The 14571-nt window shown below is 41.2% G+C and overlaps 1 protein-coding gene across 1 annotated transcript; it reads left to right on the plus strand.

The window, feature by feature from the left end:
- Window positions 1-2242, plus strand: LOC306964424 (keratin, type I cytoskeletal 18-like; the record flags this gene model as incomplete). The annotated part of the gene is made up of 7 exons (XM_079558416.1): window positions 1-360; window positions 481-563; window positions 637-793; window positions 1259-1423; window positions 1507-1632; window positions 1813-2012; window positions 2092-2242. 7 exons carry the CDS (start codon window positions 1-3, stop codon window positions 2222-2224), a joined length of 1224 nt encoding a protein of 407 aa, XP_079414542.1. The 3' UTR covers window positions 2225-2242.
- Window positions 2243-14571: the final 12329 nt, after the last annotated feature.

Consider the following 14571-nt stretch of genomic DNA (forward strand, 5'->3'; position numbering starts at 1 on the left):
ATGGCCTCCCCCATGAAACGCCAAGGGTCCTACTCTCGCTCAGCGGGGTACTCTCATAGTTTACCTGGGGGTTTCATGGGCCACCGCACCAGGATCTCCACTGTCATCTCTGGGTCCCGCTTTGGCAGTGGTATGGCTGCAGGCACTTTCAACTATCAACCGTCTGGGTTCATCGAGAGCGAGAAGTTCACCATGCAAGACCTGAACGAAAGGCTGGCCACTTATATGAAAGCAGTCAATTTTCTGGAGAAGGCCAACAACAAACTGCAGGTCCAGATCTACGAGGCTGAGAGGAAGCGTCCACTGGAGGGACGAGACAACAGCAAGTACAATTCCATCATTGCAGACCTCAAGGCAAAGGTCACTTGTTACTTTTAAGCTGCAAAAATATAATTGTCTTATGTTTGGCGACTAGTAATGAAAATAAAACAAGAAAATGCATCCTTTAAATTGTAAACAATGCAATTTATCTTCTTGCAGATGATGGACATGATCAAGAGAAACGCTAAACTGACCCTCTCTCTGGACAACAATCGCCTGATGTCAGATGATTTCAGAGTCAAGTGAGAAATACAATAGTATATAATGCAGCTTTATTAACATGAACAAACTTTAAATGCTTCTGTGTGGTTGCAGGTTGGAGTATGAGCTGTCCATGCGCAAGGTATCAGAGGCCGATGTGACACAACTCAGAAGGCTCTTGGACGAGACCAACTTGAACCATTTGCAGCTGGAAAGCGAGTTTGAGGCTCTGAAGGAGGAGCGCATTGTCTTTGAGAAGGAGCACAATGAAGTAAGATTCAAAGTTCACTAAGTAAGACCTGTTCTACACACGTTTATTAATCATGAGGGAAATAAACTCTATAGATGTGCATTGTGTCCTGCGACAAAAAAAAAACCCCTCTTCAATATACAATTAAAACAAGTCTATGGCCTAGATGACTTACAGTTTACACAGAGATGAATAATATATGCAATTTAGACCATTTTGATGCAGAAATTCCAACAATGCGTGATCGTTGAATAAAAGCATTTCTTTGTCTTTCTTCTGGGTTTCTTTAAAGAAAAATGCTTTATACGTGTAGGATGCAGATGATTAATGGTCATTTCCCCCCCCCCCCCCCACAAGTAATAGCATTTGAAATATACTATAGGTGGGACTTGCATAAAGAAATTTACTCTTCTACCATTTACAACAAGTAAAATGTTTTAAATGTATAACCTGCATGACCTCGGAAATGTACTTCTGTGTGCACAGGATTTAGCAGCACTGAGGGAGCGGATCACGCAGGGGAGCGTGCGTGTGGATGTGGATGCTCCGAAAGGACAAGACCTGGCCGATGTCATGTCAGAAATGAGGGACAAGTATGAGAAAATAACTCTGAAGAACAAGGAGGAGCTGAAAACATGGCATGAATCTCAGGTATGGCATGAATACAAGTGTATTCATAAGAATACCGTGTTTAGCTTCATGAAACATCTCTTTAAATATGTCTGTGTTTGTAGATCAAAGAAGTCAAGGTTCAAGTAAAAGAGAGCAGCACAGCTCTGAAGGAGGCCACCACCGAGCTGAGTGAAACCAGGAGGAAATACCCAGCCTTGGAGATAAAACTGCAGTCCGCTCTCAGCCTGGTACGAGGCAAATAACACTAAATACAAAAACGTGCCCATTTTGTTAAGAGCAGTGGTTGGGAACATAATTATGAAGATCTTAAATAATTGTTCGAAAGCATCAGCCGCTTCACAACGTGTGCGGTTTGTCCGGGGCCGAAATTTAGAAAAAAATTACTGACCACATTTTGATCATTGCAGAACGCGTCAATGGAGGCAAGCCTGAGGGACATTGAGATGCGCAACAACATGGAGTTGTCAGAGTACAACACCATCATCCTGAGACTGCAAGAGGAGCTGAGCCAGATTCGCACTGAGATGCAGCGCAAAATCAAGGAGTACGAGCACCTGGAGAGTGAGATCGTCGAGTACAGGCGGCTTCTGGGCGGGGACGACTTCGAGTAAGTGGCACAAACAAGTGTAAACATTACATTAATGTTTCAAACCGTTCTCTTGCTGACATCTGTGATGCTATTACAGAGTAGAGGATGCCACGGCCGTCAAGAAGGTACAGACCAAAGTGGTGACTCTCACTCAGACCCTGGTGGACGGAAAAGTGGTGTCAGAGAGCAAAGACATACAAGAACAAGAACAAGAAGTTGTTATGGACTAAACTGTAGCAAAGCTGCATCTTCTGTTAATAAAATGTGGAAAAACTGTAGCCTCTGATTGAAGTCTTTTCTTCAACATGGTTGCCTGCCTTGAAATGATCAAGTCTGCAAACTCTAAATAGAATATCTATCCAAACAATCTTAAGTTTACATACATAAGTTAAAAAGGGCTGGGTTGTTGGTAAATTCTGCTTGTCCTCTGGAAACTTGAATTATGCCCTTAGACCTAATATTCTAGATATGCCTCGTTAACCTGTGTAGTTCTGAACTGAACTGGGGTTGATGAGTCACATATGACGCACATGAATGACAATAGCCATGCTGCTGTTTAGGTTTGGTTGGAAGAAAGTATTAACTAATCCATTGGCTACTTAAATAATGCAGAGAGCACATCATTCTGCACACACCAGCACCTCATAAAAAACAATCTTTAGAGCCACACTGCGAAGAATTTTGTCCAATGAATAAAACATTTTTTGTGCTTTTTTTTCCTGACTGATTATTTTGGTAATTGAAAGCTACCTCATAAACGTACAAGCAAACATGTGCTTTTGCTGTGAGCAGCTCAGCTCTTCTAATACATGACTGTAACTTTGCCGGGAGTGGGTACGTCTCCAGCTCGTCTCCATGGAGATGTCGACTGTGAAGTGAAATGTATAATGTCTAAACCTGGCTTAAAGAGACATATCCAGGCATTTGTCTCCAGCAGGTTGGACTATTGTAACATCCTGCTCCCTGGTCTCTCTGAACGAGCTGTAAAATGGCTGCAGTAAATAGGACTATGAATGTGTCTAGTGCTCAGTTGTCGGCACTGGAGAATAGACATTTGCTGTGAATGAGTCTCTCCATGGCCAAGTGCCACATCTTTGAGATGTTTGTGATTCTTTCACTAACTCTTTTGTGATTTCTTTCACTAAAATCTTCTGTACTCCAAATTACTCTGAATTACTGAGAGTAGTTGTACTCTTCAAACAAACTGTGTTTGCCTACTTATCTGATTTAAATGGAAACCAAAACGAAATGTGATAACTGAGGTTACTTATTCACTTTTTGGAAATCAAGTCTCAGATAAGATTGCACCGAATCAATTGCACGCTATGCACGTCTTCTTTTTTTTATGAGGGGGGAGGGAGTAACTTTTTGTCTGAACCGCTGCCAAAGACAGATTGGATCAGAAACAGAGAAAAAAAACACATTCACTTTTTCTGTGATGTATTTCAAAATAATCAATGGCACAACAACGCTATGTATCTGCAATAGACGGGCGGTCAGAAGAGTTGGTTCAAACCCATGTTAAATAAAAGAGAATTATAAAACACTCAAAACAACTGACAAGCAGACCGAAAGTCAATCATTTTAAAATGAGGTTTAGGTTTGGTTGGAAGAACGTATTAACTAATCCATTGGCTACTAGACAGTGCAGAGAGCTCATCACTCTGCACACTCGGGGACAATACACACACACCTAAAGCAAGAGAAAAAGAGCAGATGGCACCAGCACCTCAATAAATACATTATTGCACAATTACACAACTTTAACACAACGCCTCGATCTGCTGTTAATCACAAGACCCATCATTTAGTTGTGCAATATCTTTGTAAAATAAAAATAAAATCAAGTACAGGAATCAAGGGGTAATAGAGTTATATTACATAAAATTATGCACAAAGATTGCTGGAAAGTATAATGTTTAAACCTGACTTAAAGAAACATTTGTCTCCAACACGTTAGACTATTGTAACATCCTGCTCTCTGAACCTCTCAGAGAATAGGCTTTAAAACAGTTGCTGTGAATGAGTCTCTCAATGGCCAAGTGCCACATAGAGATGAGATGTTTGTGATTCTTAATCATGCATGTGTTTTCACTGTATTGTCACTAAAATCCTCTGTACTCCAAATTACTTTGAAATACTGAGAATATAAGTTGTACTCTTCAAACAAATTGTGTTTGCCTACTTATCTGATTTAAATGGAAACCAAAACCAAATGTGATAACTGAGTTTATTATTCACTTTTGGAAATAAAGTCTCAGATAAGATTGCACCTTATCAATTGCACGCTATACACGTCTTTGTATTTATTTATTTATTTTTAGGAAGGGGGGGGTAACTGTTTGTCAGCAATAATTAACTGCTGCCAGAGAGACATATTGGATCAGAAACGGGGACAAAAAGTCACATTCACATTTTCAGTCATGTATTTTAAACCAATCAATGGCATGACAGCAACGTTATGTATCTGTAGAACGGCAGTCAGACATTTCTACAGATGGAAAGATCTGACTGCCGAGTCTGACAGATGAGTTGACAGCAGATGGAAAGCCTCTGGGAGAGCTACAGGAAGTTTGTCCTCCCTTGAACTGGCCTGATTTTAACTTTGGCAATCATTTTTAAAATATCCCATTGGCATTTTTCTAATGTTCAACTGAGAAAAAACTCCAATTTGGACGACAATATACTTATGCACAACAAGACAAACACAATGATTGGACATGTTCTGGACCTCTCACTGAAAGTGTCACTCATGGAAAGTGGTCTGTACATATGGTTGTAAATTAAACTGGAACATGTCATTTGTTGATATCCTGTTCTGTGTGGAGACGGGCTCATTGTTAATACACAAAAAGACAGAAGTGACTCTTTAAAAATCCTTTCTTGAGCTTGACCTCCATGAGCCAAAAACATATTGCCTACCTCTGGAGTTTCACCAAAAACCTTCCTCGCAAAGCGCTAAATCCTCCTCTCTCCTTAATCTGGTGTGGTGTAACAACAAGAGTATGCAGTGCCACCCATGATGCACATACCATGTACTTGGGTGTCTGCGGCTGACGACTACAATTATGTTGCAATGTTACAAAACTGTCCTTTTTTTCAAACCGGCACGAGGATGTATTTACATTTCATGTGTTGCAGGCAGATTGCATCATGCAGCATGTAGCGATCCACAAGACATCTCTCTTCCCCTCTGGCATGTTTACAGAGAGTTACTTTTGGATTTCAACTAAAACAAGAAAACATTTGATTTCTGATACTGGAGAACTGAGACATTCTTGTGAAATGAGAGGGCGGGGTCAGGGGTCAGGACGATCACTTTCTGGTAATGGGTTAAAATGGCGGCAGATAAGGCGTGGGTCAACCATCCCTCCCCATGCTGACACACACACACACACACAGACACACACCCAGATGTGGAGGAGAGGCCCTCACATCTGCAGGGTGTGTCCCGTCCAGGCTCAGAGTGAGGCGTCCTCCTGTGGGACAGAGTGAAGAGAGAGAACTGGAGCATTAATGTAGTGAGGGTGTAGTAAATGTGTAATGTTTTATGATGTAAAAGAAAGTTATTTGATAATTACATGATGGACTATTGGCAAACAAATGTAGAAACACACTGGAGTAGTAAGCAGGCAGTCAGAGAATCATTAAGTTACTTTCTCTTACCTGAAAAATAAGTTAATCTTAACCTCTTAACAAAGTGCATTTTCTCCAGTTCAGCTTTGCCCAAATCTAAAGGGTTACGGGCGCTATCGGCCAGGGGTCTCCAACAGGCGGCCCACAAGATGATTTAATCCGGAGTATGTCCAAAAAAAAGTAAGTCTCTAGCCCATTCCTGTGCGGAGTTGATTTTTTAAAGCAATAACCAGAATGCTCACTCCAGCCAGGCAGTTTCAATAATCCATCTATCCATCCACTTTCTTCCACTCTTCTCGTCACATTGCACCAGCCCCTTATTTTTTGTATTGACCTTTATTTAATCAGGATAGTCCCACTGAGATTAACAATCTCTTTTTCAGGGGAGTCCCAGAGGGGAACCTACTGTACATGTTTTTAGTGGAAACCTACGCAGACACGGGGAGAACACGCAAACTCCACACAGAAAGGCCCGTCCAGGTGGGAATCGAACCTGGGACCTTCTAGCTATGAAGCACAAGCACTAACCGCTGCGCTACCGTGCTGCCCAAAAAATAAAAAAGAGATTCTACACGTGTCCAGCAGAGGGCACTGACATAATAAGAGATCAGAATATAAACAACACATGTGGTAAATGGTCAGTCTGTCCCAGGGCGGCTGTGGCATCAATAGTAGCTTACCACCACGAGTGTGGAATAAATGAATAATGGCAACAGTGTAGCAGAAACATGTGACACAGGCTGGTAAAGTGATAAAGCTGATAAAGCGCAAAAGTTCAATCTAGCCTAGGGCGCCAAAGTTGGCTCGGGCCGGCCCCATGTGACTTACACATCTCAGTTCACTGAAGGGCAGCAATTAACTGCAGATTTTGGAAATACTTCATCTCGGTTCACTGGTTTCTTATTGTCTTAAGAGAGCACTGTTAGATATTTGCTCTTTCATAAACACCAATAAAAATATATTTTACTGGAGCTTTTGTTTGTGGACACCGCAACACACTTCCGATATATTTTGGCCCCCAGGGAAATTTATTGGAGACCCCTGCTATAGGATCATTTTCATTGCGTTGTTGCCGTGTTGCACATTTTTGTCACTTTTTCATCATTTTCTTGTCACTTTTCTGTTGCTCTTTAGTGGCTTTTTCGTCGCATTTTCATCACTTTCTTGTCACACAATTTTGTAATTTTTTCATCGCCTTTTAGTCAAATTTTCATTCTCATTTTTGTCTCATTTTAGTTGCCATTTTGACAGTTTTTTTTCAAGAAGCTTTAATATTTGGGTAACGCCAAACTGGGTGGGGGTTAAGAGGTTAATGTGAGCCAAGTTCACTAATTACTAACAAGACCTACCAACTAAATCACTCATCCGTACGTATTCCTCGTATCAATCTAGATTTGAGATAGTTGTTATTGGCAGCAAATAGACAAGCTGGCACGCAAACCCACAACAACGAGACAGGTGACATGCCTTGGGCGCTGAAACCAAACTACATTTTGACTTGCTGTTGATATTGCGTGTGCAAAAATGTGAAACTGAGGCCAAAATGTGGCTGAAATAACTTCTTACAGTAATTCTTTGGAAATTTCTGTGGCGGAAGTCTCGGCATAAACAATTCCATGACTGTCTTTGTAGTGTGCCAGTCGGTGAACAGACTTCTAAACAAAAAACAGATTTGGGGCGGTCCACAGGAAGCGTTCCTAATCAGCGCTCACCACCAGAGGATAAACACAATCTGCAAGTAACCAGTGAGTCAACACAAGTGGGCTTTGCGAACGCCACTCAGGGGATTCAAATTCAACGTTCAGCTCACTCACTCGCTCTCACCTCAGGCAGTTACTGTAAGTCTAGCCACTATCTGAGCTGCCGCTGTGCAAATTTGCTCAGCATTGCAAAAGTTGGATAAGGGTAAAAGAGTGTGGGAATCTAGATAGATGTGTCCAGAACTGTGATGGCGTAAAGCTGCTCAAAAGTCAGATTAGAACAGACCAAAACTGGGCTGTGTGCCATCTGCCCCGCCACCGTTTGGGCACCGGATCCATTTTTCCACCGCTGTGACGGCCTCTGCGCTGGATTGGCTCAATTTAGCGGTGACTCATTTGTCTGGTTTCTATGGTGACCAACTGAAAAAGAACCCGCTGACCAGAAAAGTTGCAACGGGGCCCAAAGAAGTGGGACGAATACGACTAACCGCCGCTAAAAATATAGCGTGGGGAGCAGTTCTGTGGTGTGGACGAGGCCAGCGTTTCAGCTTTACACTTTCAATTGCGCTGAACCTAAAGTCACACAGATGAATGTGTGTTGAGAATGCAGCAGTTTATATTAACCGAGCGCTCCTGAAATGAGTGTCCTGTCCGGCACACATTCCAGGGCAAAGGTTCAATGGTTCAATTGAAAAAAGAAAAAAGAAAGAAAGAAAGAAAGAAAGAAAGAAAGAAAGAAAGAAAGAAAGAAAGAAAGAAAGAAAGAAAGAAAGAAAGAAAGAAAGAAAGAAAGAATGAATGAATGAATGAATGAATGAATGAATGAATGAATGAATGAATGAATGAATGAATGAATGAATGAATGAATGAAAGAAAGAAAGAAAGAAAGAAAGAAAGAAAGAAAGAAAGAAAGAAAGAAAGAAAGAAAGAAAGAGAAAGAAAAGAAAAAAGGGAACAAAGAAAAAAGAAAAAGAGAGAAAGAAAGAAAGAAAGAAAGAAAGAAAGAATGAATGAATGAATGAATGAATGAATGAAAGAATGAAAGAAAGAAAGAAAGAAAGAAAGAAAGAAAGAAAGAAAGAAAGAGAAAGAAAAGAAAAAAGGGAACAAAGAAAAAAGAAAAAGAGAGAAAAATGAAAGAAAGAAAGAAAGAGAGAGAGAGAGAAAAGAAAGGAAGAAAGAAAAAAGAAAGGAAGAAAAAAGATAAAAGGAAAAAGAAAGGAAGAAAAAGAAAGAAAGAAAGAAAGAAAGAAAGAAAGAAAGAAAGAAAGAAAGAGAAGTAAAAAGGAGTAAAAAAAGAAAAAAAAGAAAAGAGAAAGAAAGAAAGAAAAAAGAAGGGAAGAAAGAAAAAAGAAAAAAATGAGAAAATGAAAGAAAGAAAGAGAGAGAGAAAAAAGAAAGGAAGAAAAAAAAGACAGAAAGAAGATAAAAAGAAAAAAAGAAAGAAAGAAGATAAAAAGAAAGTAAGAAAAAGAAAGAAAGAAAAAAGGAGTAAAAAAAGAAAAAAAAAGAAAAAAGAAAAAAGAAAAAAGAAAAAAGAAAAAAGAAAGAAAGAAAGAAAGAAAGAAAGAAAGAAAGAAAGAAAGAACCCATTCTTCTAGTTGTGGACAGCATTTGTAAATTATTAACTTGCCAGTAGTTTTAAAGGCACTATATAAGTTGAGTCCAGTTACCATTTTATTTCTTTTTTGCTTCATGGCAAGAATAAAACTCCCACTTTTGCTCCATTTCTACGTAAACTTGATCACTCAAAACGGATTACTGTCCAGGAGAAACAAGTTGAATCTTCTTTCTCGGCAGAAGTCAGCCACCTGTGATGATGCGCCACACTGACAATGAGGACAAACATCCATCGAGCTCAATCCACATTTCTCATCATCGTGAGCTAAAAAATGTTATTATTTTTATTTCATGGCTTTTATTGACAAACCCCAAGTGGCGCCAGCTGCACACACGCTGAGCTCATCATTTGTCAACCGATCATTAGGTAAACATGCTCCAGAGAGTGAAGCTCTGCAAAGAGTCAAATCCAGCCACCCGTGCAGAATATACCACACATCACACATACAGTACATACGCTCCAATGACAGGCTGCTGAATGCACAGTCTGAAGCGTCGAGTGTGCAGTGAGCATGGGGAATGTTGTGCTATAGTCAGAAGCAATAAAAAACAAAGGCTGGCGACCTCAAGCAGCAACACCCAGCGTCATCTGCAACTCGCTCTGAGCCCATGCTTTCAGAAGAAACCTCAATTAGGGCCTCCCCATTGTGAAAAGTGTATATTGTGTCACTAAGAACATTCAGACAGGTTGTGTCATGTCACTTTGTTAAACCGCTGTTACCTCAAGTGCTATTAGTGTCGACATTGGTCGTTTGTGAAATAAAAATAGACCCATTTAAAAGTGTTGCGGCAATGTCTATGTACACAGATGCTATTAAGAAGCCATGAATGTGATGAAAAATTAGCACCGTGGCTAGAAATAAACAATTCAAAACAAAATCTTTTCAATGGTCAAAATGCCGACAAAGTCATGTGACTGTATTCCAATATGGATCATCCTTGCCTTGATGGACAAAGAACGAATGGCAAGTATGATTTAGGCTTGTTTGTTTTTGGTTTAGGCTGTTTAGCTCCCACTTGTTTGGGAAATAGGGACACTATAGTAGGGACAATATAGGCCTGGGCAATTATTTGGTACAATGTTATAAAGTTGAAACCTCATGGAGTTTGCTTTTGTTTCATATGCAAATGTACCTTCATATTCCATCTGTCTCCTTTTCAAGAGCTCAGAAAGCTCTGTTCCACTCGATGAAGTCATGAGGAGCTAAAGTCCTTGTTTGTTTAGAGGTTCAGACTATAAAAGGACAGACAACATGATCTGGACCTATGAGGACAACAAGTCGATTCATCACAGCTGTAGTTCTATGTAATGTAGACCTACAGTCCATTTAGGCCATAATTGAGTATGAAAGGGTTATAATAACACTGACCAGGAACAGTCTGCACACTTCCAAAGGTGGACGTGACCCAGTGTCACAACAGGGAGCCGGGAAGTCTGACGCCACTTCTGGTGCTCATATTTTACACTTGATTCTTGAGTCTGTGTAACTTTAAACCGGCAAATGAGCCATTTAGCCTCTTTTACCCACGGGAAAACTAAATGAGTTGGAACCAGGGTGTGACTTTGGGACGCTCTGAGGCTTCGCTCAATGGTCCCAGTCAAATCAGGGGGCTCAGACGGGACGTAGATAACAGAACGCTGGTTTGGACTAAGTGTGTATTTAGTGGTTTGCCACATAATTACTGAATACAACATTTGTTTTTGGGTTGATCTCGTAAGGTCAAATGAGGACACAGTAATGTAGAGTGAAAGAAAAGAAATAATAAATACACTGTTTTATGTGTTTGATCTGAAGTCGCCACATTAACATTTTGCCATTTCGCAGGATCTGATAACCATAAGTGTGGGGCAACTGAACTGACAATCTTCACAGACATTTAGATGGTCCACTGAAAGTCAAGGCTTAGGATCAGGCAGTGCTCATAGGGCGAGATTGTTTCTCAAATGGTACTTGCCATGAAAGTGGGCTGGGCAACCAAAGTGCTGATGCCTTCTGGATCTTGAAAACACAAACTTCTCAGTCGTGTAAACATGACCTTTATCCACAGATTGGGGTAACAATGTCCCCCATGTATAGACAACGGGGAACACCGGTACATTGGTGTCTGAAATGTCTTTTGTCCCTTTTCGAAGCTTGCCCATTGTCAGGTACAAACCGTTGTCAAATTGACCGTCCAGGATTGAATTACTTTTATCACTTTAGTCCAACAAATAAGACAAGTTGTTATTTCTATCCACACAAAAACAAAACAAAAAAGCAGCTCTTAGCAACTTTTGGTGCTAGCTTCAAAGTCTCTGCGCTGGCGTACAACTTGTTTTTCCTTGGGTGGTACACAAAATTTAGTGTGTGAACAAGTATCTGAAGCTACAGCACGGATAGCCCCGAATATTTATTTCCCCTGAACTCCAGCCAACAGACTATGAGCCAGTAGTAGCTAACAGTAGGCCTCATTGTTATCTTTACTACACTGGCACTAAGTATAAATTAGCCTTGGACACACACATCATTAAAGGTGGACTTCTTTGTGAAGAAACTTGGGCCTTGAATAATAACCCCGACATTCCTACTTAAAGTGGCCTTTTTTTTCTTTTACACATCAGCGCAGACAAAAGCGTGGACCCCAAACCTGACATCATTGTGTACACAGTGAGCAAGTGAAAGGACTCCGGTTTCTGCAGAGGAAAACACATTTGTCTAACTGGTTGTTTCTGGTTGGGGGTTTGAAAGGGGGAGTCGAAGTTTGCGTTGCGTTTACAGATCCGGTTGCGCTAGTGTTTGCGCCGTTGCCATAGCGATGCTGACAGGAAAGCTCACCGTCGGACTGTCCCGTTTGTAGATATGGCTCAGAGGTTTGTTTGGTTTTGGTTGGGGGGGTGTTGTGGACATATGTGGGACAGCTGTGATCCAGGGGTCGGACTGCGATGATTGAATTAGTAACGTGTCATTGAGGATTCAAATAAGTGTGTGTGATTTACATTTGGATTTGCTGCTGGATCAGCGTCTGCTCTGGATGGCAAACGTGGGTGGTCTGGAGGCACCATTATTGTCAGACGAGGGGAGGAATATGAACGGCTTCTTTAAAACGGGCTCAAAATTGCCCAAGAGAAAACAGTTTTGTTGAGTGTTTCTGTGTGTTTGTCGGCCTCACTACAGGGCGACACAGTTAACCTCTTAACCCCCACCTGAACTGAGCACATTTTCTCCAGTTTAGCTTTACACGAATCTAAAAGGTTCTTAAACAAAGCGGCAAAATAGTGACAAAAACACGACTAAAAAGTGATGAAAAAGCCACAAAAAATGACCAAAAAAAGAGACACAAAATGACAAAAAGTGACGAAAAAGCATGAAAAAAATGACCAAAAAAAGAGGCAAAAACACAACTAAAATGTGATGAAAAAGCCGCAAAAGACCAACAAAAAAGTGACACAAATGTCCCAGGAAAGCTACAACACAATAAAAAAAAGACAAAAACATGACTAAAAAGTGATGAAAAAGCAACAAAAAAATGACCAAAATAAAGAAAAAAAAGAGACAAAAACATGACTAAAAAGTGATGAAAAAGCAACAAAAAATCCACAGAACAGCGACAAAAAAACATGCCAGAAAAACAGCAATAACACAATAAAAAAAGGTGCTAAAAACACAACGAAAAAGTGCAGAAAACATGACAAAAAGAGACACAAAAAAGCAACAACCAAAAAAAAAAGACCAACAATGACAAAAACATTTAAAGATGTGACAACAAAGGGGCGACAATGCGACACAAAAGTTCAGTTCAGTTTGGTAGGTCTTAGCTTTCAAATGAGGCGCTACACTGGCCTGGGCCGGTCATGAAGCTTTTAAGATTCAGGTAAAGCCGAACTGGAGAAAATGGTAAATCCCTACCTCCACAATATAAAACTAACAGGTTTTGTCATGTCAAGTGGCCAACAAATAAAATAATCTTACTCTAAACAGCTATAAACTTCATGTTGCATGGAGTTAAATGCAACATGAGACCCATTATCACATTGATCCCTTTTTCTGCTTCCTCTCTAGTACAATAGTTGTCCTCACTTCACCTTGGGCACACACTAATATGCAGGGAAGTTTCACATGATGGCCACTGTAATCCCTTCCTTCTCCAAACTCCTGACACCTCGCTCCCCCTTGTGTCTGCTCTGCTCTGCACACACAACATTACATAAGCCCAGAGAGGCCAAATGAAATTCCTCAGAGAGAAACCATCTCTTCACAAATCTTCATGGAATCATCTCTGCCCTTGATCTTGATCCAAGGCCTGGCCCTCGGAAGCTGCTGCATACCGGGAGGTTTCGGCGGTGGCCAGGTCAAGCAACAGTAATACCGTGCTGCTGACTCCACACTTCTTCCAGCTAGCGGCTTATTTGGCTGCAGCTCGCCGTGATATGACCAAAAAAGGCGTTGCATGACCGGGCTATACTTCATCCGCAGCTTCCACGGGATTGGACAGGAGAATGCTACTAAAGGTCAGTGGATTTATGCGCATTGAGACAGGTAGGGCCTATGTAATAATTAACAGCTGATATAGAAGGGAAAGGAGGTGCTAAAAAGGATTTTTATCATTCCAAGTAAACTTTTATAGCCTTGGGAGATTGCCTTGATATTGCAGCTCAGTGCAGATGGGTTTAGTTAGCTCTGGGATTAACCTTAACATTATGTCCACAAAAATCAAAGAGTAATCATGGTCCTAATGTGGGAAAAGAGACAGGCTGGGTCAGAGCCAAGAGGAGCATAACAACGTTCCAGTTGAGATCAGATTTGACACAGCAGAGCCACAACGTGACACATAACGACAATTCTGTTTGAATGGTGGGATACATTTAGATAAAAAGGTTGACATTTTTTTCAGTTGTTTTCAGTTAATCGTTTCCATGTCCAAATATCAAGTTTTCAAAGGCCATGACGCAGACTTAACAACCACAACACAATAGGCTCTCGCTACAATGTGTATCCTGATTAAGCCTACCATAACCAACCCTAGTACTCTGGTCTGCTAAGCCTGGATACCTTTATGTCATCTACTTTGTCTACCCCAGTGTGCCCCAGAGTGCTAAGTATGGCCTGCAGACAATCACGGGTTCTATAAGTGGTAGAGGAAGATGAATGAATTGAGAAACATTTTGTTACTGGTGTCCAAAATGTTTTGGGACTGACAAAGCAATACCTGCAGATCCTAAAACCTCATTTTGACCACACATCTTGTCAAACATCACTGAAAAACTACAGTTCAAGAGTCATACAGCTCGTCAGACACTATGTTCCCTCCTAAATGTATGCTTGCACAACTTTCATCACAGAGAATAGCCAAGCAGCCCGGTCTTCCCCCTGCTCCTGCGCCCACCCCCGCCCCTGTCCCATGGAGGAATCTGTATGTTATTGTCTGGTGTGAACAGGCCTAAACTCCCGTTCCTGGTGTACGTGCCGAGGTCTTGCATAAGCAGCCGGCAGTGAGTGGGCCTCCTGTGGCTCCCTCGGCTCTGGACCTGACAAAGCCCTGTGACTATGTAAGGGAGCCTCCAGCAGTTAGATCACTCTAACACCAGCCCAGCCACTAACCCCCAGAGACCCCCGAATGTTTGTCCCGACTTCACCCAATCA

Source organism: Gobius niger (assembly GCF_951799975.1).
Source record: "Gobius niger genome assembly, chromosome: 6".
In the NCBI taxonomy this organism is placed as follows: Eukaryota; Metazoa; Chordata; class Actinopteri; order Gobiiformes; family Gobiidae; genus Gobius; species Gobius niger.